Source organism: Triticum dicoccoides, chromosome 5A, assembly GCF_002162155.2.
Source record: "Triticum dicoccoides isolate Atlit2015 ecotype Zavitan chromosome 5A, WEW_v2.0, whole genome shotgun sequence".
Lineage (NCBI taxonomy): Eukaryota > Viridiplantae > Streptophyta > Magnoliopsida > Poales > Poaceae > Triticum > Triticum dicoccoides.
In genome coordinates, this window is record NC_041388.1 from 274365054 (window position 1) to 274380884 (window position 15831).

Sequence of the window (15831 nt, forward strand, 5' to 3'; positions counted from 1 at the left end):
TTTATAGGCATAAGTGGAGCTATGAGAGTCCAAATGAGGTGCGGTTTTCGGCCACGCGATCGTGATCGAACGCTCTAGGACATGGAGCAGAGTTTGGTGGGTTTTGGGCCAAACTGGAGGGGTGTTGGGCTGCACCACACACGAGGCCTTTTCGGTCCCTCGGTTAACTGTTGGAGTATCAAACGAAGTCCAAATGACACGAAACTTGACACGCGGTCTACCGGTAGTAAACCAAGTCCGCTTGGCAAGTCTCGGTCCAATCCGGAAATGTTTAATCCCCACACACGAAAGAAAGCTAGAAATGACCACCGGAGGAGAACGAAGCGCCGGAATGCAAAACGGACAACGGGGGAAAAGCTCGAATGCATGAGATGAACACGTATGCAAATGCAATGCACATGATGACATGATATGAGATGCATGACAAAGAAAACAACACACGGAGACAAAGACCCGAACCCGAAAAATAAATATAACATAACGCCGGAAACGACAAGAGTTGGAGTACACATAGGGAAAGTTACATCCGGGGCGTTACAGACACATGCCCAAAGAGGTCCAAAATGGCTCCACAAACCCTGGACTCGAGCTTCACGGGCTTGAATAAAATCATCACATCGTCAGCAAACATCGACACCCACTGATGAACGCCAGAACGGGCTAGGGGTGCTAGCATTCCTTTGGCCACAACCAATTTGAAGAGATACTGCAGCGGCTCCATGCAGAGGATAAATATCAATGGGGACAGCGGAGCCCCTTGCCTTAGCCCTTGACAGTTGAAGATTGGCTTTCTTGGTATCCCGTTTACCACGATCATTGTGGAGGCAGTTGCTAATAGCCCACACATCTAGGAGATCCATCTCCTCCCAAAACCCATCCATGTTAAAACCTCCAAAATAAACGGCCACTGAACAGAGTCAAATGCCTTTGATATGTAAAGCTTTAGCATCACTGTTGGTTCCTTCAACTCTTGCAAATGCCTTGCCGTGGATTGCACCAGCATGAAGTTGTCGTGCAAAGAGAGTCCCTGGACAAACGTACTTTGATAGTGTCCAACGAGCTTCGGGAGGTCCTCGGTCAATCTTGTTGCAAGCACTTTTTCGAATATTTTGACCGCTCCGTGCACTAGGCTCACCGGCTGGTAGACCTGGATATCCACAACCCCTTCTCTCTTCGGCAAAAGCGACACAATGGCCTTGTTGATGCTCGGTAGCCCACGCATATCTCCATGGAAGAAGTCGTGAAGTGCTCGCATGAAATCCCACTTGATTATAACCAGCATGTCGCAAAGAATCGACCTATGAATCCTTTAGGCCCCGGCGATTTGTCCATTGGCATGGACTTGACCGTCTTTTCCACCTCTTCCGCCAAGAAGGGGACCTCAAGGTGCACCAAGTCCCTTGACAGAAGGCCTAGCATATCCAAGTCAATGGTGTGCTGCCTTGCCGGCACTGAGCCAAATAAGCCCGTGTAGTACTCATTCACCATCCCCGCAATGCTTTCCTGCCCGGTGAACACCTCTCCATGATGATGCATGACCGTGATCATGTTCTTGCATTTGTTAGCCGCGCATGCCCGACGAAAGAATTCCGTGTTTGCGTCCCCCTCCCTCAAGTGGAGGAGGCAAGACGTTATCTAGCAATCGTCTGCTTCAGAGAGCTCAATCCCAGCAACTTCGTCTTCGGCAGTTTTCGTAGATCATACTCGTGGTCAAAGAGGGCCCTCGAGTCTGCAGCCATATCCAACCTGTAAATAACTTCCATTGCCAGGGCTACTTGAAAGCGCATATTTCCGATCCACTTATCGATCCAAAAGATAAGAATGCGATAAAGATTCACGTGAAAGAAAAAACCACAGGACTTAAAAGAGCTCAATGCGCCCTATTTGTGCCTAACTAGTCATACAATTCAAGGTTTAATTAGATAGAATTCAAGTCCAAGTGGAATGTTCTGGGTGACAGCATTTCGTTGACATTTAGGCGATGATCATGCCGTACGTACGTACGAACGTGCTGTGCCGTAAGTTGACCTATCGACTCCGTACTTACCTAGCCCTAACCCTATGCCTGTAGTCAGTTATCTAATACGTACTCCTTTGCCTAACCGACGATACAACAAGAGTACGTGGTCAACTTTGGCACTCCGATTATTTTTTGCTGATTGTTTTGTTAAATCGCTCACCAGACTAGCCACTTGGTTGGCCCTCTGGTTAATTAATCAAGGATTGTACGGTACACACATAAGCAGGACGTCAGCTGGAACCAAGCATGCAGTCTTGTTAGTAAATGGTCATCACAATTTCTTTTTCATCTTAATCTTCTATAACAATGATGACACGGCAAACTGTCAAGGTACACTCTGTGTCTAGTCACCATTATTATTATTTTTTAAAGGAAGGATGATTATGATCCGGAACAGAGAGTGCGCATCCGTTGTACTCCCTCCATTCAGAAAAACTTGTTCCTCAAATGGATGTATCTAGCACCAAGTTAGTGTTAAATACATCCATTTGATAGACAAGCTTGGACAAGCTTTTCGGGACGGAGGGAGTAGCTAGCATGTGGGCTTTCCCTGTCACGCGTTCTGGCCGTCCGAAGTTGAAGATGCTCTTCTAAAACTTCGATGCGTATTTAACCTCCTTCGGAATCATATACTCTCTTTCTCCCAAAACAACTTCATACAAGTTTTAATACAAAGTTAATATAAAATTAAGTCATTTATTTTGAGACGGGGGAGCGGAGGGGGGGTAGTATTTAGACCTAGGCATTCGTCGGGCCGGGCCGAGCCTGACAAAGGCCGACGTACAAAGTCTAGGCCCGAGCCCGGCCTGGCCCGATCAAAAAAACGCATATTTAAGCCCGAGCCTAGCCCGAGGAGACAAAATGGAGCACTTTGGGGCCAGGCTGGGTCGGGCCTCTGTGTAAACTGCCTCATTTCCTAGGCCCGAGCCTAGCCCAACATACGCAACAGGCTCCATTTCTAGGCCCGAGCCCGGCCCAGCCCGGCCCAGGTTTTTCGGGCTGGGTCGTCGGGCCAGGCTGCCCATGCCCAAGTTTACTAGTATTCATCTCATAAAAAAGAAAAGAGAAAAAAAATCATATGGTATTCCTTCCATTCCATAATTCTTGTCGTGGTTTTAGTCCTCGTAAAACTCGATAGTGCCTTGAGAGTCGAGGTGAACATGTCCTTCCCCAACCCCAAAGCTTCTCTACACACATGTGCGTCCGGAGTTTCTAGATCAATTAGCCATCAAAAACAACCGTCGATGCCCCCTGAAACATTCCATGCTCATGACAACAACAGATGCCCACCGCCCCTTTGCCCGTAACCTTGGCTACAACACCGTCCACATTGAGCTTCATGTAGAGGGATCCAAGGCGATGGAAGATGAGCCTAGCTGCCCCCATCAGTCTGGTTTGGCTAGGCTAAACCCTCAGCTCATCCAAATATTGTCGTATGATTAGATAGTAGATAACTGACTATGGGACTCTTCCTCGAGAATCGTTTTCCGCCTTGTCCACCAAATCGCCCACAACATAACAAGAACTTCGAGGAAAGTATCATGGGGAGTGTGCTACTTGGTTACTTGTTCACCTTTGGTGTGGAACAATAACAATCACAAACGGTCAAATTACACCCGCGTCGGCTAGATAAACAGGGTCGTTTGCATCTCTTTCAGAAAAATGAGAAAACATCAATAAAACTAGTCCTTACAGACTATATAAAGAAAGGAACAAGTATATATAAATGATAATATAAGCAAAGATGAATTGCGTTCTATTTTTTCCGAAGACGAATAGGTTTTCAAAATAATACTGTCTCCGTCCGGAAATATAATTTTTAGGACAAATATTTCCGGACGGAGAGTAATAAGCTAGCGCCGCATCACCTGCATTGACTTTTGCACGATCCAAACCGTGCGAGCGATCAAGTTGACTTATCAACCCCCTGCGATAATACCGCTACCCAATGCGCATAAACAATATACGTACTGGTATGTGCAGAGTACCGTACTTATGCAGGACGGTTATTGTTAATCCTAGATCCCACAGAGGACCAGACGATAATATATCCTACTCCGAGATTCCGTTATTGTTAATCCTATAATCATCGATCGATGTGGTCAAATCAGAGCTCCGGGAGGAGAAGAAGTCTTCTCGTCCTTGCACCATTCTCCTCTTCTTTCTTGGGGAGGTCGCATTTGGCCTGGGTGGCCAGTACCGTGAGCTCTTCTAGAAAAATAAAGTAGAGGGAGAAAGTGACGGGCAAACCCGGAATGCTAGCTGGTTCAGTTTAAGGCCAACTCCACCACGTGATCCAAATTTACCTCAAATCGTCTCTTTATGTCTATTTGGGATAAAACGGACAAAACGAATGACCTAAGGCATGGGAGCATACGAACGTTTCGTCCGGTCTGTGTCCGCTTTTACCTCATTTCCAGACCAAAATTGCTCTCGGTTTGGGGCCAAAGCGGACAAAAAGCGGACGTCTCCGCGTCCTCGTCGTCCGTCTGTGTTCGCCCTCGACCCCACCTGTCAGTCTCTCTTTTTCTCCTTTTCTGTACCTGCCCACCACGCGCACCATGCCACTCCAGTACAACAGCAGCACCGGGCCCCCTCCAGTTCACACCCATGGCGCCTCCGCCTTTGCTCTCCCTCTCCACGCTCCTTCTCCTGCTCGCCGTCGCCTCCCATGCCTCTGCCAAGCCCGTCGGAAATGCTCAAAGAACGCCACCGTGACCGAGCTGCTTGCGTACCGGCTGGAGCGGGACGAGAAGAGGGCAGCGCCGCTCTCTGCGGCCATCGGCGCGGCCAACGGCACGCGTCGCACCGGGGGAGGGGTCGTGGCGCCGGTGGTGTCCGGCCTGGCCCAGGGGAGCGGGGAGTACTTCACCAAGATCCCGGGCACGCACACCTCGTACACCCACTGCCCGACGCGCTCAAGGCGCTGGCCCGGCTCGACGGCCTCGCCTTCTGCTACTTCTGGCTGCGCCTCTCCGGGCGCCGGAGCGACAGGCGCCACCGCGAGGGGGAGAAGGTCGCGCCTCTCCGGGCGCCGGAGCGACAGGCGCCACCGCGAGGGGGAGAAGGTCGCGCCTCTCCGGGCGTCGGGCTGCTCTTCATGCCCCTACGGAACGGCCAACTCCACCGCGGGCAGCCATGGCGCGGGCGCGGCGACGGGCGGCGTGCGCGGGCGCGGCGGGGGCGAGGGGCGCGGCGGCACGGGTGGCCTGGCGCGGGCGCGGGGCACGGCGGCGCAGGCGGCCTGGCCCGGGCACGGGGCACGGCGGCACGGGCGGCGGCGAGCTTGGGCGGACGAGGCGGCCGCGGCGGCGAGTTCGCTATGCCTGCTACGTGTTCGAAGAAATGACGAGGACGGACAGCTGGTGAAATGGGGTAAAAATGGGGTAGCAGCGCTGCGTGCAGCGAATTTGTCCGGCCTCTATCCGGCGTTTTTTCTCCCTATTTGATGTTTTTTTAATGTTTTTGCATTTTTAATGGTGTGTCACACCATAGGAATTGACATTTTTATGCCAAGCCACACCTGGAATTGACCGTTTTTACAGTGGGTGACTTAGGGCATCTCCAACACCGATCTTTAAACCTTCTGCAACCGTTCGGATTGCGTGGTCTGAACATGTGTTGTCATTCAACACGGTCCTGCATCGGTCCACAGGCCGGTCTAGATGTGCTTTTTCACGCACACTAGAGACAAAGTGAAAGGAATTTTGCGGGCATCCGGACCGCTGCCACGTCCACGTCTGGCAACCATGGCTCACCCAAAATCCTTCTCCCATGCATGCATGCGTTCCCGCCCATAACCAGCTGCTCGCATTCATGTCGTTGTAGACCGGCTACTCTGGATTGACGCCGGCCCAAAGCGGACGGGACATCTCACTTCCGGCATTGAAGCGGCGCATCGGTCGGGAGAATGTCGCCCGCTACACGTCCGGCTGAACACGCCTTCTCGTCGCGTTCAAACGGGTGCAGAATGCCTGCCTTCCTTCATTAAACCCGCGCATGAGCCGAGAAACCTACTCCGGCCACACGTCTGTACGCTAGCCGACCGGCATTAAACACAACACCGGTTGGCTCCGAGTGTCCGCCCGCTATTTAACGATGCCAGGCGCCGGGCAAAAAATTGCACCATACCTCCACTCCCCATCCGCTCCTTGCACCATTTTCTCTACACTTTTCATGGCATCCGATGTGCAGGAAGATGAGTTCTCCGTTATAAAAGCCGGTTGGGTGACCCGCCGGCCCACCGGATACGAGTGAGGAAACTCTCAGCTCCACCTCTGTTGTTGCTCCAGGCCGTTGCAGGCTAGCTCGTGGAGGCGGCCGCTCCAAGCCGGCGCGTGGTTCAGCAACTCGTCACTTCAAGCCAGCACACAGGAGAGCACGGCGGCACGAGCATGGTGGCTGCAATGGACGAGGTCGTGTCGTACCGCTCTTTGCGTGCCTGCGAGCCTGCGACCGTGCCCTACTGACGGAGAAAGAAGCCGGCTTCGCGGAGATCGATGAGGCGGCGGCTAGCACGTCCGCGTCTGCCACCATCATCAAGAAGAAGTAGAACATGAGAGGCCGCCGTCACTTGGGTCCCACGAAGGCCACCACCGCGGCATGCGGCGTGCATAGTCGGTGGCTTGCCTGCTCGCAGGCCACCATCGTTCCCCCGCCCAAAAACCAACCCTCATCCGTGCTCCACGGAAGCGGAGGACACCCTTACCCTCCGGCTTAAGCATATCGCTCTAGTGCCACTCCGATGAGCGGTGCTGCCGGACATGGGAAAGCATAAGCTACTCTTGCCCTTTTCGCTGAAGTATATACTTCCGGAGCTCACGGCAGTTTGATGAATGGGTTGCCTGCCGGACATGGGAACGCATAGGCTACTCTTGCCCTTTTCGCTGAAGCATATACTTTCGGAGCTCACGGCAGTTTGATGAATGGGTTGCCGTACATGGGAAAGTCAAGGAAGATCCGTTGCATCCGGCATCTGGTTTGTATGAAGTTCGTTCGATTTGTTTTAAACAGTGTCTGAAATGTATGCAAGTAGCGTTGGATAGCCAACTCCCACATCCACGTCCATAGGACTGTCCCCTATACGCGAAGGATGCACGAGCAAATTTGCAGGCCAGCGTTGGAGATGCCCTTAGGGCCACTGGCATGTTGGGCCCACATGTCTAGTGACCCAAAGTTATCTTACGTTTAAAGTCAGCCAATCTGAGCCCCTTCGTGTCAAATGTGTGCTTAAAAAGCTGAGCGAGATTGCCCGTGAATGAGGCCACCACGTCATTACATTATCACCATCAATTGCCTGTTTTTTCAAGGGCCAGCTCTGAAGAAGGAAACGGTGGAGAGGAAAACCACAAGTCAACAAATCATCAGTTCAAAAAGAAAAGAAAAATAAACAAATCATAATCGCCATCACAAATCATTATCTCCATAACATAAATGTTGCTATGTTGTGTCTGAAGAAATACATTACGACTCAGTCTGCACAATCGCACGACAAACGAATAGGAGGAGCATCACAACGACGACCACGACTCAACGCTGCACTTTGCCAGCACCATCAGTTTCTGAACGGCAAGCCGCCCGTCCCAACTCCATCCATGGAGCACACCATCTTTCACCCTAGAGAGCCATTACTCCAATGGCTGAACTGCTGCCGTGCAATGCACGATCAATCCCTGACTGGAGACGCGCTGCTCCGGTATTCCGGAGCATATACACACTGCAGAGAGAGTTAGGTGAAACACAAGTCAACATAGGCTGGTTGATATGTTATACACATAATCGAGAATACACAAGCGCCAACATAGCAACATTTCAGGTTAAATACATCAGGACCAAAGTTGCTCCTTGCGACGGCAAAGTACCAAATAGTTGCAGAACTAACACGCTATCAAATGTGCTGGAATCTCGAGACGTGCAATTTTACCAGTTCCAATATGAACTAATGAACTAGTGCAATCAAGATCATCAATTAGTCACCCCCTAGACTCTGGATGTCTCAGAGCAGAATGGGTCAACTACTGTAACAGAAGTAGGTCGTAACAATTCAGGCTATACCTTGCTGAGACCGAAAGAAGCTTCGGTCTTTTATTGCAGTTGCAGTCCCGCTGTCTTGCACCTCATCACCAGGTTCCGCCTTTCCTACAGAATCACATGGACAAATGACAAGACGATCAATAACAGAGCGCACACATTCAGTGGCAACTACTCGAGTGCCAAATCCTCTCACTTCCCCTTTACCAAGGCTTAAACTTTTTGACGCAACAGAGGATTGATCTTCCAGAGAGAAGGCATTCCAACAACATCCTATATGAAAGATCATGCACTTGTGGCAGTTTTTAAGACCTCAAACAACAAAAGACCACCACCTTAGTGAGGCTAAATTCCCATTGTTCTGCTCAATGGAAAACCTCGCCTGCACCTCTAGTACTGACTCCCACCAGCAAGTAAGAACAGTAGCGCCTTTTCCAAACCCTGTGCCCACGGTCCCATAATTGTCTCTTAACCTCCGCCATTTTGTTCTCACCTCATGTTCTCATTCCTTTGGATACTTGGGCTTGAGGCCTAAACTAGCTCTGGACCCAGAAAAAAATTTGCTAGCCTGTCGACCAAATGTTTAGGTGCGGATGCAGAGAGGACAAGGATTTCTTACCTTCGGTTTTCTCAGAACATTGAACGTGCCTTTATACAGGCCAAACCCTGGGGTAGGGCGGACGCCCTGGGCCCCAGATATGCCGTATGTAGTCTGTACTAACTGGGCCTGGCCAGCATACAACGCAGCTAAGTAGCAGCACAGGCGCCAGGCCGGAGACAGGCCAGGTGGCGTGACACCATGGACAGATAACCACGCTTACGCAGTGTGAGTATGCCCCTTGCGACGCTTCGCTTCGTCGCTCAATCTTGGACTAAAGCTCGGTGTAGTAGATAGCAGGTTCCCATGTTGACTCGAGCAATCAATTAGTACAACACATGGTTCAGCTATTTAATTTTCTAATGGTTTATAACTGGCTTTCTGTGTGTATGAGCACCACATGGCACATGAAGGCAAAACCATGATAATACACATCCTCTCTTTGGGGGTGAATTTGCCAGCTAAATACGAAAACTACGCATGGCACACTGATAGCATTTTAGCTTTCTTCATTTTACTTTTCGGTTTCATGTAAAGGCTTTTTCAGATCTGTATTCTCATTATTATTTTCCGCCACAAGTAAAAAATATCTTTTCTGAAAGCCTTATCTGATTTCATTTTCACAGAAAATTTATCTTTTTTCTCAGTATATTTAGTGAGATTCGCTCTCTTCTTTCTGAAGATATAAAACAATTATACCGTGATGGGTGATCAATACATTTAAAATGTGGCAGCGAGCTTCTCTTCCTCCTTTAGGCCAACTAAATCTCAAATATACATACGGCTCACCGACACAGTGTGTTTAGATTTTTTTTTCCACAAGAAAAACTGATTTGTTTTTCTTTTGCATATCAAGGGCCCCAGTTTCTAGTTTTGCCCTGGGCCCTCCAAATCTCAGGACTGGCCCTGGCTTTATAAACCCTTTCCCCAGCTCAGTATGTTTCGCCTTTTCTTGCCTTGAACAAGAGCAGCTCTAGGCCCAAATTCCAATTGGCACTGCAAGCCATTTTACTGGGACTTTATAGTTCATATTTTAGCTCATGGAATCAAACATCTTGGTGAAGGCAGATTAGTTGCATAGAGAAGATTGAAGGAGATAGACTGAGGGAGTGATTGCGAGACTTTTTTGGATTTGGGACTGAACATGTAGCTATTTGGTTAGCTTATCTATATACTTCCATGAGTGCAGCTGTGGCATACGATTACATGAAAAATACTCTTGAAAGCTGTTTCATGAATGCTGACAACCAATTGAGAATAAACAATGCACTCTTGAAAGGAAAGGAAACTTCACATCCCATGCATAATCTACACTAGTGAACCTGTTGTGATGAATGAGAATCAAATATTGACCAGAATGACTAGTTCTCTACATACTACTCTGCATAGACATGAATAACTACCACCCTTGCAAAGGAAATGTTTCTTGCCAAACTATGCAACTATTTTTGCATGAATAATAGTGACCGTTGCTCCGAGCTGATCATTTTCGATTAAAATTTTGCAAGATGTAGCTCCAAACCAACACACTGAATTACTGACTAAATTGCAAGAACCCCTCAAAGCACACAATTCAACCACTAGATGGTTTGCGCAATAGCTCGTAAATGCATGCTGCATGTAATCACTCTAAGAACAGCATGATAGGCAGGATGAGAAGACAACCTGGTCAAGCACGCGGTGATTGCTCTTCTCCACCTCCCTGGCGAGCTTCTCCATCCTCCGGAGCATCCCGGCATACATGCTATCCATCTCCGCCGCCTGCCCGGCTGCAGCGCACACGAGCCCTTGCAGCCTCCCCAGCCCAAACCCATCCACCATCGCATCCACCGCCTTCTGCTCTCCAATGCTGTAAGCATCGTCTGCTTGGGGCGCCGCCGGCGGCGGCTTAGTCTGCAGCAACGGGAAGGGCGACTCCGGGGCGAAGGAGTGGTACTGGTCCCGGAAGCCGGGGCCGACGTTGACGACGGTGAGCGAGGTCGGGACAAGGCGGGATCCGACGAGGAGGAAAGCGCGGTAATCGAAGGAGTGGGTGGAGAGATCGTCGGAAGCGGAGGGGGAGACGAGGATGAAGAGGAGCGGGTGGGCGATGGGCGATAGGGTTTTGGACAGGGAGCACGCGAGGGCCAGCTCGCGCATGGAGGGGCGGAGAGGGGCGCGGCGGCGGGACGAAAAGAAGCCGAGGGGGGAAGGGGAGGAGGGCGGTGGCGGGTTGGGGCGGCCGAGGGGATCTGAGAGGGAGCATGGGTTGGAGAGGGAGGAGTGGCCGGAGATGGAGATGAAAAGGCACGGGGCGGCGGGGGTTTGGTCGTCGTAGTCGGAGAGGGTGGGGGCCGGCGGAGGGGGGCGGTGGGCGCGGCCGAAGAGGAGGCCGTCGCAGTCACCCACGGCGGCCCCGCAGCGGTGGAGGAGCGCCGCGAGGGCCGCGCCGGAGATGGAGAGCTTGACCTCCTCGCCGACGGCCATCGGTGGGTGTGGTGGGATGGGATCGATGGGGACGTGTAAAGGTCAGCACGTCCTCTTTCAATTACTAGCTCAACAACCGCTTTCAGGTTCAGCACACCATATTTGCCCTACTTCTACAGTTCCGCTACAATTTTACGTTTTATAAAGTACTCCTGCATAAAATATGGCAAACAAAAAGATCTTGAAGCCATCTTCAAGAAATTTTGGAAAAACCAAGGATCATGTCAGGGTTTCAAGCCAGGCCTGAATCTAAACGCTGGTGTTCTCTTGCTGTGTCTGGTGCCCTGAAGTTGCTTCAGTAAACAACAGGACGGCAAACGACAGCGAAAAACGATCATAAAAGCAAAAGCATACGGCAACAGATCAAATGTTCGTCCATATAGTTCGTGTCCCTTTTCGCATTTCAGTTCAGTTTCAAATCAGATGCTTGCTGCACTGTCAATTAAGATCCAAAAAACAAGAAACGAGAAATTGGACAGTCGTCGACGGTTTTCTCGGTTCAGGAGGCAAGGGCTTCTGAATTTAGACAAGGACAAAGAGAGGACCCTCCAGGGTCTTAACAGTTTGCTTTGCCGTTCACTCATCATCAGCAGCAGCTTAGATAGATACTTAGATAGTAGGTATAGGTTCGGAGTGTCAAGTAGATCGGGGAAAGGCGGTCGGTCAGAGTCTCAGAGAACAATGGCAGAGCAGTAGCATCTGCTGCCGATTGACTTCATCCCTGTATTCACCCAACCACAGCCTTCCTTGTAGCGCTCCACCTGCCAATCCATCCAACACAAGAGGTTTCAACAGTTGATCAGCGCAATTTTTCTGAGAAACTACACATCAAACAGCGAGAAAATCAAGTGATAAAACTGCTGAAACTGAAATCTAGGCAGTAATGTAGGTTGGATGTTAGCCGCCGTATGGTGCTCGGCAGAAAATTGCAAGAAAATTGCATCTGGGTGTAGCTACCTACCACATCCAAGATTGTATCTGCTTCACCTTTGACCCCACCCAGAGTGAATATCGAGCCACCGAGCACAGCTGAAGAGTGGTACCCTCTGGTGTAGTTCATTGGTTCCACCGTCATCCATGACGGCATTCTTGGCTCATAGAACTCAACAGTGGACGACATTGCTCCAGCATCAGCATCATAACCACCCATTACATATCTGAAAGAAAAACACGGCATTGCTAAGCACCTTGACGGGCATCTATGCTGTTTTCAGTTGTAGCAAGAGTCAGTAAAACAAAATTTTAGATTACATGGGCCGACATCGTGCAAAATTTACGCTGATCCCCGTGATTTACCACAAAGAGCTATACCAGAGACTTAATTAGATGCCCACATTCTACAATTTTTAGTGGACCGTCCTGATCTGTAAAAAGAGATGCACATACTTACATCTTCTCATCAAGCACTGCCACCGTATGACAACCTCTTACTGCACTCATTGCTGGGAGCATTTTCCAGTTAGGCTCCCTAGGATCAAGCCTCTCAGCAGAGCTGGTAACAAACATCGTAGCATTAGCAAAATGGAAATTGTACATTCTCACTTTGAAGAAATAATAAGTTCATTGCCATGTAAGCCATAAAGAAAATAGGCTAATGAATACCGTGCAATTTACTCAGTTGATTACAGATTTACATACTGCTTCGATATAAGGAGGGTGTTTCTCTGTTGCTCGAAAAGGGGGTCGACAGAGTAATATGCACTAAGCCATGAGTTATGATATGTGCTCTAAGACTTTTGCAGGTTGTATTGCTCCACTAAACTACTTACTTTTGCTGGGTTGATAGTGCCTAAATCAGTTTGTAACTGAAACTTGCCAAAATAAGTACAAGTGGTGAAAGGATATCACCTCAGATATCGAACGCCATTGAAACCGCCAACTGCATAAATCACACCATTAAGTTCCGCACCAGCTAGAGAAAAGCGCTGAAAACCAAGCAGCACAGATTGTTCAGACAAAAGCAATCATCACATCATAGAGGTTTATAGGCTGGAATATATCATTATATGGACATGAGTAAGAAACCATAAATAGCAAATAGAGAAACAAGAACAACTATACAGAGTACTACAGAAGTACGCACTTTTGCACCAGGACAATCATTATCTTTCCATAAAATGGTCCTCCTTGATGCCAGCTTTAGATGCATTTTTTTACAAAGTAAAAGATACTAACGAGTTTCGCTAGTCAACAGAAAGTAAATTTTACAAATTTAATGCAAATAAGCAGTGGAGACCAACACCTAGAAGTTATGTATGTTCATAATCCATGAACACATTTTGTTCATTTGTTCACATGAATAAGAGACTGTCTCCCTGCTTAAGTAGGGCAAACTTCTAAATTCCATACATCTGTAATGAATTAGTGGAGCCCCTGTTTCTTTCCTTACAGAAGACTTAACCCTGACCCCATCCAGTTAAAGCCAAAACCAGCATGGTATTTCTGGTGATCCTCGTGGGACAAGTAACCATCGAGTATGTCAAAGACATTGTTGTGGATATTAGGCAGTGGTGTGGAGGTTATGGTGGTGAAATCTACAACTTTGGGATAAAATGGAACAATGTTAGGCCAACTTATGGAGTTATGGTAATTCAAGCAAGAGCAACCCGCTGAAAACCAACTTATGGTAATCCTCCTTTTTAACATGCGCACTGAAACAAGGTGTGGTTTCCCCAGGAGATGGTCGACTAGAAGTAGGAAAAATACCCAGCAACAACAGAGGAGACCATCACATATACTCTGGTAGGATCAAGTACTCTACCAGGTCTAGGGCGTAGGTGGTAAGGGAAGGATGGAGGGAGACGTGGCGAGGATCGGGCGCGCCGGCGGCAGGGCGCCGTCGCGGCTAGGAGAAGGGCGGTGGCTAGGGCTGTTGGCGGCTAGGGTTCCGGCTCCTCAGGGAGCCGGGCAATAGGAGATAATATTCTTCTTATTGCTTGCCTTCAAAAAGAGCCTTACAACCTATATTTATATCCTAGATAACTTGTAGAAGAATCAACCTAAAATAACTTGCCTAAGATAACTTGCCTAATTTGAAAATAAAAACTAAGATAACTTGCGGGCCTAAGCCGGCCGGCCATAACACTTCTCCCCGCCTGCACAAACAGCTCGTCCTCGAGCTGTAAGGTGGGGAAGCGCTTGCTTGAACTCTTCGAGGTAATCAACCAGCGTCAAACACCTTCTCGACATCTGGGGCGGCCAGGTCAGCGGCGACGGCGTCCTCCGGAATGTAGTCTGCCACCTCCAGGTAGAAGAGTCGCGGGCAGGCGTGGCCGGGCTTGTAGGGTTCGTCGCAGTTGAAGCACAACCCTTGGCGGCGACGCTCGAGTATCTCAGCTGGGGTGAGCCGGCGGAACGGGCGCCCCGCGGTCGCGGCGAGGGGTGCCGCAGAAGCCTGCACAGGCCGACCCTGCGCGGAATCCGGTCCGGGTAGCGACCCAGCAGTCTGGGACGGTGATTCCTGCTGGATGGCCACCGCGCGGCGCTCGAACGCGCGGGCGTAATACATGGCCGACTGGAGATCCTGGGGTCCCCGAAGCTCCACGTCCACGCGGATATGGTCCGGTAGACCGCCCACAAATAACTCGGCGCGCTGAGTGGCGGAGACGCCCGGCGCGTGTTACGCCTGGGCCTGGAAGCGGTCGGCGTAGTCCTGCACCGTGGATGTGAAAGGTAAGCGGCCGAGGGCCGCCAGTCGGCTCCCGCGGATAGGAGGCCCGAACCGGAGGAGACAGAGCTCCCGGAAGCGCTCCCATGGTGGCATGCCGCCCTCGTCCTGCTCGAGGGCGTAGTACCAGGTCTGCGCTGCGCCTCGAAGATGATAGGACGCGAGCCAGGTGCGATCCGAAGCGAGCGTCCGCTGCCCTCGAAAGAACTGCTCGCACTGGTTGAGCCAGTTGAGGGGGTCCTCCGTGCCCTCGTAGGTGGCGAAGTCCAGTTTGGCGAAGCGAGGGGGTGTCGGCCCGCCGTGCCCGGGGGCGGCCGTAGTCGGCGCCAGCGCGTATGCTGGGTCGGGAAGCGCCGGGGCGTAGTTCGCCGAGCTGGAGGGGTGATCAAACCGCAGGGAGGGCGTCGGGTGTTCCGGCGCCGTGGAGTAGACCGGCCCCGAAGACGAGCCGGTCGCCCAAGTGGGGATCGGCGATGGTGACGGTGGAAACTGCACTTGGTGCAGGGGCCGACCCGTAGCCCTAGGCGCGGGTGGTGGTACTGTCGATGGCGGCGGCGCCTGGTGGAGCTGCACCGGCGCCTGCGGCGTGGGGGCCGGCGGTGACGCCAGAAGAAGCTGCTGGGTCTGGCCCTGCTCCGAGGCGCCGGTGCCCAGGTTAGGGCTGGGCGGGGCCGGTGGAGGACCCTGCTCCGAGCCGCTGGAAGGTAGGGCGCGACGGAGGACGGCGCGGCCGGCGCGGTCCAAGTGGGCCACTGCGGCCCCGTGGTGGCGAGAAGTGGCGGGGCTGCCGGCGCGATCTGCGGCGGCCACTGTGCCCAAGGCGGCGGTGCGGCCGCTGGGGCGGGGAGCGCCGGGTAGCCTCCGGTGATGGCCCTCGGTGCCGAGTACCATGGAAGCGCCTGCTGACCTGCGGCCATGGCTGGATGGAGTCCGGTGATGGCCCCCGGTGCCGAGTACCACGGAAGCGCCTGCTGACCCGCGGCCATGGCTGGATGGAGTGGTGGGGGCGGCCCGTACGGACCTGCCAGGTAGAGGCGGATCCCTTGAACC

The 15831-nt window shown here is 51.3% G+C and overlaps 2 protein-coding genes across 2 annotated transcripts in view; both read right to left on the bottom strand.

Moving 5' to 3' along the window:
* Positions 1-7372: 7372 nt before the first annotated feature.
* LOC119300985 lies at positions 7373-11176 on the bottom strand. The gene is made up of 3 exons (XM_037577888.1): positions 10314-11176; positions 8075-8158; positions 7373-7736 (listed from the first exon to the last, which is right to left on the bottom strand). Exons 1-2 carry the CDS (start codon positions 11112-11114, stop codon positions 8105-8107), a joined length of 855 nt encoding a protein of 284 aa, XP_037433785.1. The 5' UTR covers positions 11115-11176; the 3' UTR covers positions 7373-7736; positions 8075-8104.
* Positions 11177-11472: 296 nt separating this feature from the next.
* Positions 11473-15831, bottom strand: part of LOC119300984 (actin-binding protein IPP-like) — a 9802-nt gene continuing 5443 nt past the window's right edge. Inside the window, exons 8-11 of the mRNA XM_037577887.1 lie at positions 12963-13039; positions 12505-12606; positions 12076-12271; positions 11473-11875 (exon numbers count right to left, since the gene is read on the bottom strand). Coding sequence (XP_037433784.1) covers positions 11786-11875; positions 12076-12271; positions 12505-12606; positions 12963-13039 — 465 coding nt within the window. The 3' untranslated portion in view covers positions 11473-11785. The remainder of the gene's footprint in view (positions 11876-12075; positions 12272-12504; positions 12607-12962; positions 13040-15831) is intronic.